This window comes from Hydra vulgaris, chromosome 02 (assembly GCF_038396675.1).
Source record: "Hydra vulgaris chromosome 02, alternate assembly HydraT2T_AEP".
Lineage (NCBI taxonomy): Eukaryota > Metazoa > Cnidaria > Hydrozoa > Anthoathecata > Hydridae > Hydra > Hydra vulgaris.
Genome location: NC_088921.1, coordinates 58,022,199 through 58,036,517, shown reverse-complemented (window position 1 = coordinate 58,036,517; position 14,319 = coordinate 58,022,199). Strand labels below are relative to the sequence as shown.

The following is a 14,319-nucleotide window of genomic DNA, read 5'->3' as shown; positions in this document are numbered from 1 at the left end:
GTTTTATAACAGCAGCATATACTCTGCGCATCCTTACAATCAATTTCTGCAATGATTCAGTTGATATTTCGTTACAGTATGGTTGTATGAACACCATAAGGTGTTTTTGATTGGTTGGTTGCATTTTTCTACATTTCTATCTAACTCATCCCACAGCTACTCAATTGGGTTTAAATCAGATGATTGAGGAGGCCCATATATTTTAGTTCTTTTTGCTTTTCTTTGGCTGCGATATAGTTTTGGCAGAATTTAGAAGTGTGCTTATGTTATCTTGTTAAAAAACAAATCCATCACCCACAATTCTTTTTCCACACGGAAATGTATGTTTTTTGAGAATGATGTTTTTTTTTTTTATCCATAATTTCCTTAATTCGTACAAGGTCATCAACTTTGTTTCCAGAAAAGCCTCCACATACCATGACTGACTCTCCACCATGCTTAACTGTTAGAATCATGCATTGTTTTATCATGGGTTCTCCAAATAGCTGACAAACATGTCAACAGTTTATTCCAATAATGGTCTTGTTCACAGAGGAATCAAGGTTTGAAAATTTCGAACTTTGATTCAGTCAATGAATTATCCAATTTATCTATATATATATATATATATATATATATATATATATATATATATATATATATATATATATATATATATATATATATATATATATATATATATATATATATATATATATAGATGTCCAAAAATAAATTAGGCATAGATGAAATATGCCCATCTCAATCTTAATTTTATTTAGTTTGCATAGTAATGGTTTTTTGGCAGCCACACATCTTTTCAAGTTGTAATTGCGAAGTTATTGTTTTTCAGTTAAATCAGATGCTCGTATTTAAGTCCTTGGAAAATGACTGTATTTAGTTAATTAAATATTAAGCATTGAATAACCTTCCTTGTTTTGATTACTTTTCTGTATAAACATTGTTTTGATTATTTTTTTGTATAAAAATACTGTAAAACACAACAGTGAAAAAAAAGTTAAGTTAATATTACAGCAAGATATCTCTAATTATTGCAGCAAAATATACCCAATTATAATAGCAAAATATACCCAAAGTATTCATTATTGTAATGATGTCCATATAATCTATGTACCAAATAGTTGTGTGAATCTTTTTTTAATCAAAATGTCACAATAAATGCATAAAATTAATGTTACACATTTGAATGGAAGGATTTAATTTTTTTTTAAAGGAACAAATTATTGTTAATTTTGAATGGAAGGAGCTTAAAAAATGTAGAGTTAAAAAATAAAGCAATCTATCCAAACTTTTGATCGGTAGTGCATGTATGTATATATATATATATATCTTATACTGCTGATTTAGGTGAGCAGGGTGACATCATACTAAAATAGCCTGATGCCGGGGGCTTCAGTACATACATTGACTGACAAATAGCCTGACTCGCAGTGGAGTGCTGCTACATTGATTGAGGGTTTGGCATGGAGCAGGAATCTTTTCATTCATTATTCTTTGTTTTTTTCTTCTTTTTCTGAAAAACCCATATCGATTTAGATAAGCAAAAAAAGTGAGCAAGTGCTCAAATAAGTATGCTATAGTAGATATATATATATATATATATATATATATATATATATATATATATATATATATATATATATATATATATATATATATATATATATATATATATATATAGAACCCTTAGATGTTGTCCGAAAGTTTTTTCCATATTTTGTTGACAAAAAGTAAAAATTAAAATGCAAGACCAGAATTTTTTTTTTTAATAATTGATAGACTGCCTGCCCCAACCAAACCCTCAGTCGATGTAGCAGCACTCACTTGTGGGTCAGGCTAAAAGATAGTAGATGTAGCAGCACTCCCTTGCGGGTCAGGCTATTTGTCAGTCGATGTAGCAGCACTCCCTTGCGAGTCAGGCTATAAGATAGTCGATGTAGCAACACTCCGCGCATGATTTACAGTAAAAAAAATAAAAATAAAAACATTTTATTAAAAAAAATAAAAATAAAAACATTGTTTATATTGTTAAAAACATTCAGAATGTTTTTAAAAACATTCTGGTCAATTAAATTTGCGTTTTTGTGGTTTTTTTAAAAAAAACAATTTATTTGTAATTAAATTAATAGTTTTTACTTTCGTCCAACACGCAAATGTTGGACGAAAGTCAAAAGTAATTAAAAGTGACGTATGTGTTGGCATAAGAATCACTTTTTTCCTTCCGTTCTTCCCAAAGACAACAAACTATAGATCTATATATATATATATATATATATATATATATATATATATATATATATATATATATATATATATATATATATATATATATATATATATACAGGTCTCAGCAGTAAGTGAGAGCTTTAGCTCTTGCTCTCGTCCGCACTCCCCTAAAATGGTTTTTGGGAGAATTTACGGCTCTTGCATAAGTATAATTTTTTCTCTCAAAGGTACAATTATCACTGTAACTGAAATGAAAAACGCAAAGTTATTTGAGTTATTAAATGTGGTAATTAAATGTGTTGTTTCCTCTAAGATTGTACCTGATAAATAATATATTGGCATAACAGAGGGTTAATGGAAAAAGCGTTTTGCCAATCATAAGCAATCCTTTAAAAATAAAAAGTATTCAAAAGACAACATGCTGTCAAAATATATATGAGAATTAAAAGATAAAAATATTGATGATTTTATACTAAATCCATCCTTAAAACAGCACCTGCATAAAACAATATTTCCAAAAAATGCATACTATGCCTACAAGAAAAATTTGAAATTATGACACATGCAAACCAAGAATGTTTATTAAACAAAAAGAAATGTATCTACGCATTTAGAAATCAATTCCGATGAATTGATTTCTAAATGCGTAGATACATTTCTTATATATGCTAATAAATGAAAAAATGTAAGAATTAGGTTTAAGAATTTCAAAAAATATATTCGTTAAGTTTATAATATATAAATCAATATAAATCTATTGTAAATGTTCAATATGAATTGAACCAAAAGAAAAAAACATTGTAACAAGTAACAACAAAGTTGTGTTCAAAAAAGAACTTTTCCAAATGTTAAAAAAATTATGTTGATATTAAAGCATTTTAGATATTTTATGATTTATAATTTTTATGATTGATATGTTTTATGATTTTGTAACTTTAATGGTTATATGAATGGTTAGAGCTTTAATGATATGAATAAATGTCTTTGAAAAAAAAATTCTATTAGGTTGTATTACCAACATTTGTTCTGGAGAAGCGATCTCTTTTGGAAATGTATGCTGATTTTTTTAATCATACAGACATCTTTCTTAAGTAAGTAAATTTTATGTATTTTTTTTTATATAAGCAAATTTTTTTCCGTAATTGCTATATATATTACGTAGCAGCTGTTGCATAGAGTTTGAAATATGCTTTTAAAATTTCTGCATACTTTTTTTTTCTTTGTATAACTCAAACTCTTAGCTGATGTATATGTTAGGTGAGGGTTTAATGTTTGGCAGGCAGTATCTATATTTAAAGGACATTTACTATAGCATAAAAGAGTTAGTTTTGTATTAATATGGTTTGTTTTTTTTGTCAGAAAAATTGTCTGGATTAAAATTAACATTTTAAAAATCAAATAAAACACATTATTTTGTGTTTATCTAAATCCACAGTAACAGATATATATATATATATATATATATATATATATATATATATATATATATATATATATATATATATATATATATATATATATATATATATATATATATATATATATGTATATGTATATGTATATGTATGGATGTATGGATGCATGTATATATATATATATATATATATATATATATATATATATATATATATATATATATATATATATATATATATATATATATATATTAGACCAGTTCAAAAAAAAATATTTTTTAATAATTAAGTGGCTAGATGTTTAAATGTTGTTAATTGATGAAAAAAAGTAAATTAAAGCTTCAAAGCATTGTTCCAATATTTAGTAACAGCTCAATTAAGTTTACTTTTCAATGGGGTCCTAAAATTTAAAAAAAAAAGTTCCTTAAAAGTAGGTCAACCTGGTACTCAAAAGAAGTAAATAATATATAAATTTCAAAAATAATAATTGTTTTATAAAAAATTAATTTAAAATTTTTTTTTTTTTATTAAAAACTTGTAAAAATGTACTTTTTTTATTTCTAGTTAAAAAACCATAGTTTTTGTGCAATTAAATCTAAAATAATAATTGTAGTATGAAATTTTAGTATGAAATCATTTTTTTGGAATTTTTATATAATTTTGCTACTTTTAAGACCCAATATGACATACTTTTGAAAAAACTTCTTTTTTCAAAATAATAGGGACCTGTTAAAAAGTAAAGTTAATTGAGCTGTCCCTAAAACACATTATTTAAGTTAGCAATTTTAAACTAATTTTCCTGACCACAAACCACATCAAATCAAAGGGTAGCCCAAATAAAGTTCAAAAATTGTTTTTTTTATATACAATTTTGAAATGGTCTAATATATATATACATATACATATATATATATATATATATATATATATATATATATATATATATATATATATATATATATATATATATATATATATATATATATATACATATATATATATATATATATATATATATATATATATATATATATATATATATATATATATATATATATATATATATATATATATGTATATATATAGCAGACATGTGTATATGTATATATATAATTTTAATGTTAGTTTTTAAAAAACAGAAATGTTTTAATTGTTTTGCTAATAGCATAGCAGATGGTCAAACACCAGAAGATAGAATGCTTGCTGTTGTTGACTTCTATTTGACTTCTTTCCATGTTGGGCGTCAGGTAAATTTGCATATATATAAATATATATATTTGTATATATTATGTTTATATTATATATGTTTATGTGTGTATGTATGATAGAATGTCTATTAAACCAACAATGACACTGTTTCAAAATAATAATATTTATGTTCAAAACCCTTATGGTGAACATTTGGTGGGTGGAATCAGTAATATTACCAGGGTAAAATAAATCCATTTTATATACAGAGTGTTATTTAAGATTTTATTGCATAAAAACTATTTTTCTTTAACATAAAATTTAAAAATTTTTTCAAAGTAATTTTATTTTATAGATAATTTTTGCGACATGTTTTTCTATTCTTTAGGTAAAGTTGTAACATTTTTTACCAAATACCATCTTTTTCCAATCATGTGACCAGATGGCTTATTTAATAATTTTACATTTTTTAATTTTTATTACAAATCTATCTACTTGCAAACTGTATGTACAAAAATATGTAATAGAAATAAATTTTTTTTTATCTTTTCACTTTTCTTAAGTGTAAAAATAAAACTTATGCATTTAAACTCATGCTAATAATATTTAAAAAAACAAAAACCAATTGGTATTTTAAAATACAAGCTGTTTATACAGTTTAGTTCCCAGTTTTTTTTCTTCACTGAGCTGTTAAAAAAGCCATCTTGCCCATTTGTCATTTGTTCCATTCTTCAATGTGTGTGTGTATACTTATTTTTTTTTTACCTCACTATACTTTCATTTTTCAATAATTGAATAATATATATATGTAGAATTTTTTTTATTATTTTACAAAAAAGGTTGCAATAGGTATTGTATGAATTTTATCTGATAAGAAAAATAATTATATTTTAGTCTTCTGTGGCAAAAAAGCCTTATAATCCAATCCTAAAAGAGCACTTCCACTGTTCATATAAAGTTGCATCATCGCATCAAACATTACTTGATGATGAAGATGCCAACAAAAGTTTAAATAAAGAAGCTTCTAAAGTAGAAAATCAAGCAGTTACAGATTCTCAAGAATACCATTATCTCAATTTCTTAGCTGAACAAGTTTCACACCATCCACCAAGTAAGCTTTTATAATGTGAAAAGACTATATGTATACATGCATGTTATGCATGTCCAAGATTTCTGGGGAAATCTATGCAATCATTCGTATATAAAATTACAATTAAGGTAAATAAAAAAGAATTATATATTTAAAACTTTTTGAAGAATTATATATTTATACATAAATATATAATTCTACAAAAAGTTTTAAATTTAATAATAATCTTTGAATTGAAATCATTTAACCTTTAAGTACTTCAAAACAAGAATTAAAAATTTAGTTTAAAATTTATATTGTTATGAGTTCTGATGGCTATAATTGTTTGAAACCAATGGTTTATAAATTTAATGTTGAATCTAGTAACATAGGTAAATCAAAAATTGCTTATGCTAAATTTAGTCCAGGTTAATGTTGCTAGAATACTGTATTTCTTTATTTTAAGATACATTGCATAGTCATCTGAAGTCATCTTTGTGATAAATTTAAAACACTCAAGCTTTTTCATATTGAACTGTGTTTTTATATTAATTCGTACAGAGAAAAATCATAGGGTTTATATTTTTGTAAAAAATGATTCTTTACCATTAGCCAGTAAACATATCATTAGAGTCTGTATAGCAACAACAGCAGTTGTTGTAATAATAGTAAGTTACTAAGTTTGAAAAGTTTATTTTATCAGTTAAAAGTAACTTTGATAGAAATATTATTACAACACTGTTTTGGAAAAGTTTTTTGTTTAATTGCAGCTGTGTTAGTAAACTAAATATTTTTAGAAGGGATGTCTCAAAAAATTATTATTATATATTTTTTCTTTTCCAAATATTTTCAGGTTTTTTAGGAGCTCTAAAGTTAAGTAAAAAAAGTACATGAGAGTCCTAAAACCTTTAAAATAAAAATTAGAGACTGTAGAGACTCATAAAAACTGATAGATTTCAGGTCTCCTTTAATATTTACATAGTAAGTATTTACTCTATGAAATTTGAAATTTTTTTAACAGTTTTGGAGTTCCACAATTACAAAGTACAGATAAAAGTAAAGATGAAAACTTTGGAAAAAAATTTTTAGTTAGATTAAAATTTATTAGATCAGTGATACATGTTCTAAAGTACAGGCAAGTCTTTTCTTTTGGTGAAATATTTTTGCACTCTTTCCGCTGCTTTGTTCATTTCAGTGCAGTTTAGTGACCAAACCGGAGGTATTTCTTTTTTCCCATCCTTTACTTTTTGAATAAATAATTGCAATACAAAATTGACATATCACTGCACAGTAGTTTGAAATAGTCAAAAAGTAACATTAATTCAAGATTTGCAAAAATCTGATATAAAAGTTCTGATTATGCAAGATTGTTGCAAATTAGTTATATTTTCGTGTTCTGAAAGAATTTTTTTTTTTAGACCACTTGGCATTTCCCTGCAGATGCTCAAAGTTGTGAAAAAGCAATAATTTCGAACTTTTATTTTATTTCTTAAACCGCACCTGTGAACTTCCAATCCTATATATCAGAATTTTTTTTTTATAACTTGTTAAAATAAGATTAATTTCATAAATATTTTTATGTATTTAGTTTCAGCATTTTATGCAGAATGTAAAAGTAAATCCATTAGTATGAACACTCATATATGGACAAAATCTAAGTTTTATGGGATGTCAGTTGGTGTTGTAAATGTTGGTGAAGGTATTTATTTACAATTAATATTATTTATGAAAAAGCAATTATCTATTTTCAATATAGATGTATTATGAGTGATATTTTTGTGGTAAGGTGTCATTAACCTTCCTCTCCATGATGAAGAATATGTGTTAACATTTCCAAATGCTTTTTGTCGGTAAGTTAATTAACTTGATAATATTTTTTATATATAAAAATATGTAAGTGTGTTTGTATTATATTTGGCTTTCTGAGCCCAAAGGAAAAACAGTCAAGGAGTCTACTAGATTGTTTGTGTTTTCAAATTATATAAGACATTATTTTGTTATATATTATTAGATATATTTTTTTCTTTCAAATTTTTAAAAACACAAATGAATAAAATTTATAACACTTGTTTTCAAGGTCAATTTTAACAGTACCATGGATGGAGCTTGGTGGGCGGACATATATTCGTTGTCCTCAGACTGGATACAATGCAACCATTTTGTTTCATACAAAAGTAAGTTGCAAAAGTAATATACATATTAGAAGTGTTTAAATTAATATAATTTTTAAGTTTTGGTTTACATTCTGAAGAAGAAGGAAAAAATAGAACATTTGTAAAATTCCAATAAAAATGAAAAAATATATACTATATTGAAAAAATTTCAAATATAATAAAATATTTATGTTCTTAACCTACAATAAAAGGTTTTATTGTAGGTAAAGAACATAAATATGTTATGCTTTCTTATGTTTTTAAAACTTACTGTAAAAACTAGCCTTATGTTTTCTTATGTTCTTATGTTCTTGAAACTTGATAAAGATACATAGTTATGCATGGTTATGTTTGATACTAAAAAACAATTTTATTTATTTTATACTATCAATTTTATTTATTTTATTTTATCAATTTTATTTTAGCCATTCTATGGAAACAAACAAAATTATATAACCTTTGAAGTGAAGTGAGTACTTTTAATATTTATATTTTTTACCTTCTGAAAAATTTTCAAATAATGGAGACATTTTAGTATATATACATATATTTTAAAAGTAAAAGATAATGTAACATTACAAAATTTAGAAAAAAATTCAACCTGCTTTTCCCGAAAAAACCCTTTGGAGGGTTTTTTCGGGAAAAGCAGGTTGAATTTTTTCAACCTGCTTTTCCCGAAATCCTGCTTTTACACACATTCCTTATTCCAAAAAATGTAAAAGCTGAAATCAACAAGTTACGTCCGAGAAAAAAAATTGCGATTGAAATTTACTCTATTAGCACATCTTACTGAAATGACAGTGAACAATATTTTTGCATTTTTACAGTATTATTAAAACTAAAAGATGACTTTTAAATTAATTACAGCACCTAATTAGATTGCAAAGCATTGCGTCAAATTGATTGTCACAAAATATAGGCAATAATTTTACAGTATATTAGGAAACATGCCAGTTTGCATGTTTTTCTGTTGAAAATTATGTAAAAGAATTCACTTATTATATCTATCTAAAACCATAAGCATATTTGACTCAAATACTAACAGCACAACCCTACAATGTGCTCACACTAAAATTCTGGGAAAGTGCTACTTTAAATTAAAGTGCTCAAAAACTTAGTTTGGTGAATTTTAAAAAGACTTACATCTTTTAAAAATGCCAAATTCTGCAAGATCACATAAAGACAACAGGAACGTTGTCTGCTTCTTGTGCTTTCAAAAGTGTGACAGCATTCATTATTGAAAAACTTCATTCTCTACTTGATAAACCAATTGATTTCTCTGATACTCAAGTCCCAAAGGGAATACATGAGAATTGCAGAGTGATACTGAGGGATAAGGATTCTAGCCAGCCTGTCCTCTTGCCACCCTTGTGACAAAAGACCAAACATTGGCAGAACAGATTACATCTTCAGTGATTTCTTCAAAAGATGCATCTCCACATTGAACAATCAGAGTTGCACAACATAGTGGAAGACCTCTCCCCATCACAAAAGGTAAATTGTTAATATCATTTTAAATTTATAAGATATAAAATTTACTATAGAGATAATAGAACCACACATCATTTAAAATTTATTGTCAAATTGGTTTAGTGAAATTTAGATCTTATTAAGCTTTGTTACACTATTCAACTAATTGTTCTGTATTTTAGGATCTTCCAGTGCCAAAAAACTTTTTGACAATGCTCCAATCATGATAGTGACAGATCTTGTCACTGCTCAGGTGAATACTAATTTGTCAAATTCTGGTGTTAAAAAACTTGCATCAACAATCAATCAAGTCAGCAGAACAAAAGTTATTGAAAGCAATTTTCATGGAAAGTTTGATGCCTTTGGAAGACATTTATCAGATCATTTCACACAAACTGACATTGATGTTTCAAATGAAAAAGCTTCAAACACTCAAAAGTCAAAAACTGTTGATCATTGCAATGACCTGAAAAAGCTTTTGAATGTAGTTCAACAGTCTCGACAATCATTCTCTGACAACATTGTCAAGCTTGGAATAGATGGTGGAGGTGGATTCCTGAAAGTCAGTCTGGGAATAATTGACACAAGTGGTATCAGTTACTCTCTCTCAAGCAACCGATCGCTCACTGCACCACATGCCAAAGATAGTGGAGTTAAACGACAGCTTTTGGCTGCAGTTGCAGAAGACATGTCAGAAACATATAAAAACATCAGACAATTGCTTTCATTGATTCAAGCCAACTCTACAAACTTCTTCATTTCTTGTGACTTAAAGGTTGCAAACATTGTCTGTGGTTTACAAGCACACTCCAGCACTCACCCCTGCACATGGTGTACTGCTGATTGTCAATAGCTGGGCAGCTTAGGACTTTTGGCTCTATCAGAAAGAGCTTTAGAGACTTTGAATCTGCAGAATTGCACTTAAAAAAGGCAAAGTTTTACAAGAATGTCAGTCATATGCCTTTGACTGATCTTCCTGACCAAAAGCTTGTTTTTGATCTCATACCTCATAATCTCATATCTCATAATCACTTGTTTAAGGCCTTAAGAGACATTTGGCCCAAAGCTGATGATTAGCCAAGACTCCTAAACATTTAACCATAATCCCATCATGGATGTCAATTTGCTGGCAATAAATGCCATGTAATGAATGTTGTGACTGCCCGCTTTGGAAAAAAGCTTTATCCACACTATGCAGTGAAAATTGATGCATTTCGAACCTCATATCTGGCTTTGTCAAATGTTTCAGTGATGCCCAAGGTACATGCAGTCTTCTTTCACATCAAAGAATTCGTTGAAATGAAGCATACTGCACTTGGACCTTACAGTGAGCAGTCAACAGAAGCTCTTCACCACCCATTTGCTGAACACTGGAAAAGATACAAAAGAGACGCAAGTAATCCTAACTATGGTAGGAAATTGAAGTAGTGCATTGTGGACTAGAATAGCAAACACATGTAAAACCAAGGAAGACTAGAATTCATTTACTTCAATATGTTTTCAGAATAAGTTATTAGTCAAATCAGAAGATTAAGCATTACTTCTTTATTTTTATAGAGTTTTTCAAATTAAATGTGTTGTAAAAATGCAAAAAAACATGTGTGCTGTCATATGTGTCATAATTGGTATTTTCTTCTTTTTCTGAAAAATTAAAGTGCACAAAATATTTTAGGAAATAGTGTCCTTAAAAACATATTACAAATGCTGCATTTGACACACACTGATGATTTCATACTAAAATAGGTGTGAGTACATACATCAACTATCTTATAGCCTGCTGCCGGTAGGAGGTGCTGCTACATTGACTGAGGTTTTAAGTATTTTAACACACACATATTATATTATATTTATATATATAGTAATAATCATAATAATTATTGCTGTTGAGACTTAATGCCATGTTAAATCTGTGACAGCCTTTAACAATTATAATTTTATAATTAACAATATAGACAACAAATAATAGTTATTTATGTTGTTTCTAGAAGTTTAGTTAGTTGTCGACATAATACTAAATAAATTATCTATTTTTCTCTTGAAATTGTTCATCATTAATGTTTCAATGATTGACTATGGCAAAATATTCATGTCTTTACAATTCGGTTTGTGAAGAAATGTTTTCGAATTTGACTTTTGACCTGTTGAGTGTATAAACTGTGTTTAAACTGATTACATCTTGTATTAGCAGCTGGTCCAGACAATAATTACGATTCACAAAATTATCTTCAATATGATGGAAAAATTTATAGAATTAAATTAAATCACCACGTTTTCTTCTTTCGGTTAGTGTTGTTAAATTCAGTTTGATTAACCTTTCTATATATATATATATATTATATTATATAAACACACACATATATATAAACACACACACACACACACACATATTATAATTTGCAAGAATATAATAAACAATATACAATAGAATAAATAATAATAAAAAATTAAGATTTGTTTGTGTATAAAGCTTCATTGATGATGTCATGAATCATGAATATAGTCATCAATGATGTCATATTAACTTTTAAGAGATATCACTCATGCTTTTATTTTTGGTTTATTATATTCGCTCAAGAACAATACTAAATAAAGTTGTTGACAAAATCTGTATTTCAACAAAAAGAAATTAACACCAACATTTGCATAATTGTAATATTTTTACATTTTTTGAAAAATTGAGTTTATAAGAATATCAATATGTTAATTTAGTTCTTTTTAATTCATTAAATTTTTTTTAGTTTATTGCAAAGCTAGCTCTATTAAATAGATATCTTAGAAATATGTTTGTTTAAAAAAAATGCTTTTATAACTGCATCTAACGAGCGACATGACATAAATACAAAGTGAGTTCCAAGTTTCATAAAAACCTTTATTAAATTTTTTTTTAAAGGAGGTCTTTTATTATTAAGTTCTCTATAATTTTTCAATGGAGTTTGAGCTCTGTGTTAGCCGTTTATTATTATTATAATAAAAATTTGAACAATTTATTTAGATCAATATATTTTGTGATCTAAATTTTTAGCAAGTAAATTAACGTATAGTTGTCAATATACAGTGGTGTGAAAAATATTAGAATCAAAGCCAAAAGGTCATGCAAGTTCATAGTTTTATTCAAATTTTTGTTTTTATTTTATTCAAAATATTAAAAATAAATCACTGTTATATTTAAAATGCTAGAAATAAACCCTTGTCAATACTTAGTAGAGCCCCCTTTTGCTTTAACAAGTTCTTCAACCCTCTTGGGCATTTCAGAAATCAATCTTTGGCACATTTCTGATATCTCTGGGTGATGTACCCAGATGTGTGTTAGTGCATCAATCAGTGCTACTCTTGTTGTTGGCTTTCTGGTTACAATTCTGCACTCAATAATCAACTACAAATTTTCAACATAAGGTTAGACCAAAATCTAGCCTCTGCTTTATTATATAGACTGCCTTTTGACTCAAAACTACAGATTCATCATTTTCTCTCTGTGTCATAGTCCCCAATTTTAATAAAGCCTCCACCTTTCCTCTTTTTTGTGAACTTGGATCTCCACCTGTTTCCAAATTGCTAAAAGAAAAGAAAAATTTATATTAAATACAAAAAAATCATAACATAAAATACGATTTGACGTGCTATATTACTTATTATTTAAAAGTCAAAAGGGCTCATGACTTACAATGCAAGTTAAATGTTGAGTGTTGAATGCAATGTATTCTAGTAGAACTACATTGATCAGTAAATGCCTTAGAGAAGCATAATAATTTAAAGAGGGTGTAGCAGATTGAGATAAAAGTAAAAAAGGACAGATGTCCAGTGGAAAACAAACAGCCTCTAAGAATAGAGTTACTAAAAATTAATCATAGTTAAGTCTAGTAAATATAAACAGAAATAATAAACAATAGTCGAGGAAAGTAAGAGTCGTTGTTGTGCTAATGAAAAGTTTTTAGTGTAAAGCGTAAATATGATGCATAAGAGTGTCAGTCTTGGAGCAGAATTATTTGTTTTATAAGCGGATACTGTTTGGTTTCTGTTATTAGTAAAGTAAACATACATTATAGATGTGTGTCATAGATGTCTCGCAGATGGTATGGATTCGTGCCTTATGGTACAGTATGAAAACAAGAAGACCTCCAGCTTTCATCCAAGACTGGTATCCCAACAAAAGGTTCCACTCTGGGTGTACACCAAGGTATCCTTTTGTTAAAGTTTCTCTTTGTGCTATCCCAAAAGGACTTATCTCAGGGTATCCCAACAGGACAATTACCACCGACCTCTTTATTGACACTGAGATCAGAGGACACTTAATGGAGTTCAGTACAACTTGCATACAATTGTAAGTTTTCATAAAACAAAAATAATGGAGGTCAAAGATTATATATTAAAAGTATAATTGTAACTATAATGCGTTACTCACCGTAGTATTCTTCTCTAACTCAAAAAATGCTCCAATTTTTTCACATTAGCATTTTTTTAGTAGTTTTCTAAAATGGTAAAGAACTCAAGCCAGTGTTACACTATTAAATAAACTAAGTATATCAATACAACCTTAAAATTAGACACAAAAAACTGGTTTTAAAATTTTTCACGCCACTGTACCTTCAATTATATAATAACTTAAAAAATATATAAATAACACACATATATAAATATATATATGCATATACATAATACATACAATTGTCATTATGGCAATATTCTCTAGTCTTCCCACACAATTAGAAGCAAAACATATATAAATCAGGAGTGAGCTCATGTTTGACAGTTTTTTCAAGATTTCTTAGAGTACATCAAAAGGTCTGTGGCAAACTCTACA

General features: G+C 27.0%; 1 protein-coding gene across 2 annotated transcripts in view; it reads left to right on the top strand.

Moving 5' to 3' along the window:
- The window catches only part of LOC100199117 (oxysterol-binding protein-related protein 11), a 52,427-nt gene that overhangs the window by 31,035 nt on the left and 7,073 nt on the right, over nucleotides 1-14,319 (top strand). For both annotated transcript variants that reach the window (XM_065791496.1, XM_065791497.1), the window contains exons 14-20: nucleotides 3,232-3,317; nucleotides 4,807-4,888; nucleotides 5,724-5,940; nucleotides 7,487-7,597; nucleotides 7,685-7,748; nucleotides 7,976-8,072; nucleotides 8,477-8,520. In XM_065791496.1, the coding sequence (XP_065647568.1) occupies nucleotides 3,232-3,317; nucleotides 4,807-4,888; nucleotides 5,724-5,940; nucleotides 7,487-7,597; nucleotides 7,685-7,748; nucleotides 7,976-8,072; nucleotides 8,477-8,520 (701 nt within the window). The remainder of the gene's footprint in view (nucleotides 1-3,231; nucleotides 3,318-4,806; nucleotides 4,889-5,723; nucleotides 5,941-7,486; nucleotides 7,598-7,684; nucleotides 7,749-7,975; nucleotides 8,073-8,476; nucleotides 8,521-14,319) is intronic.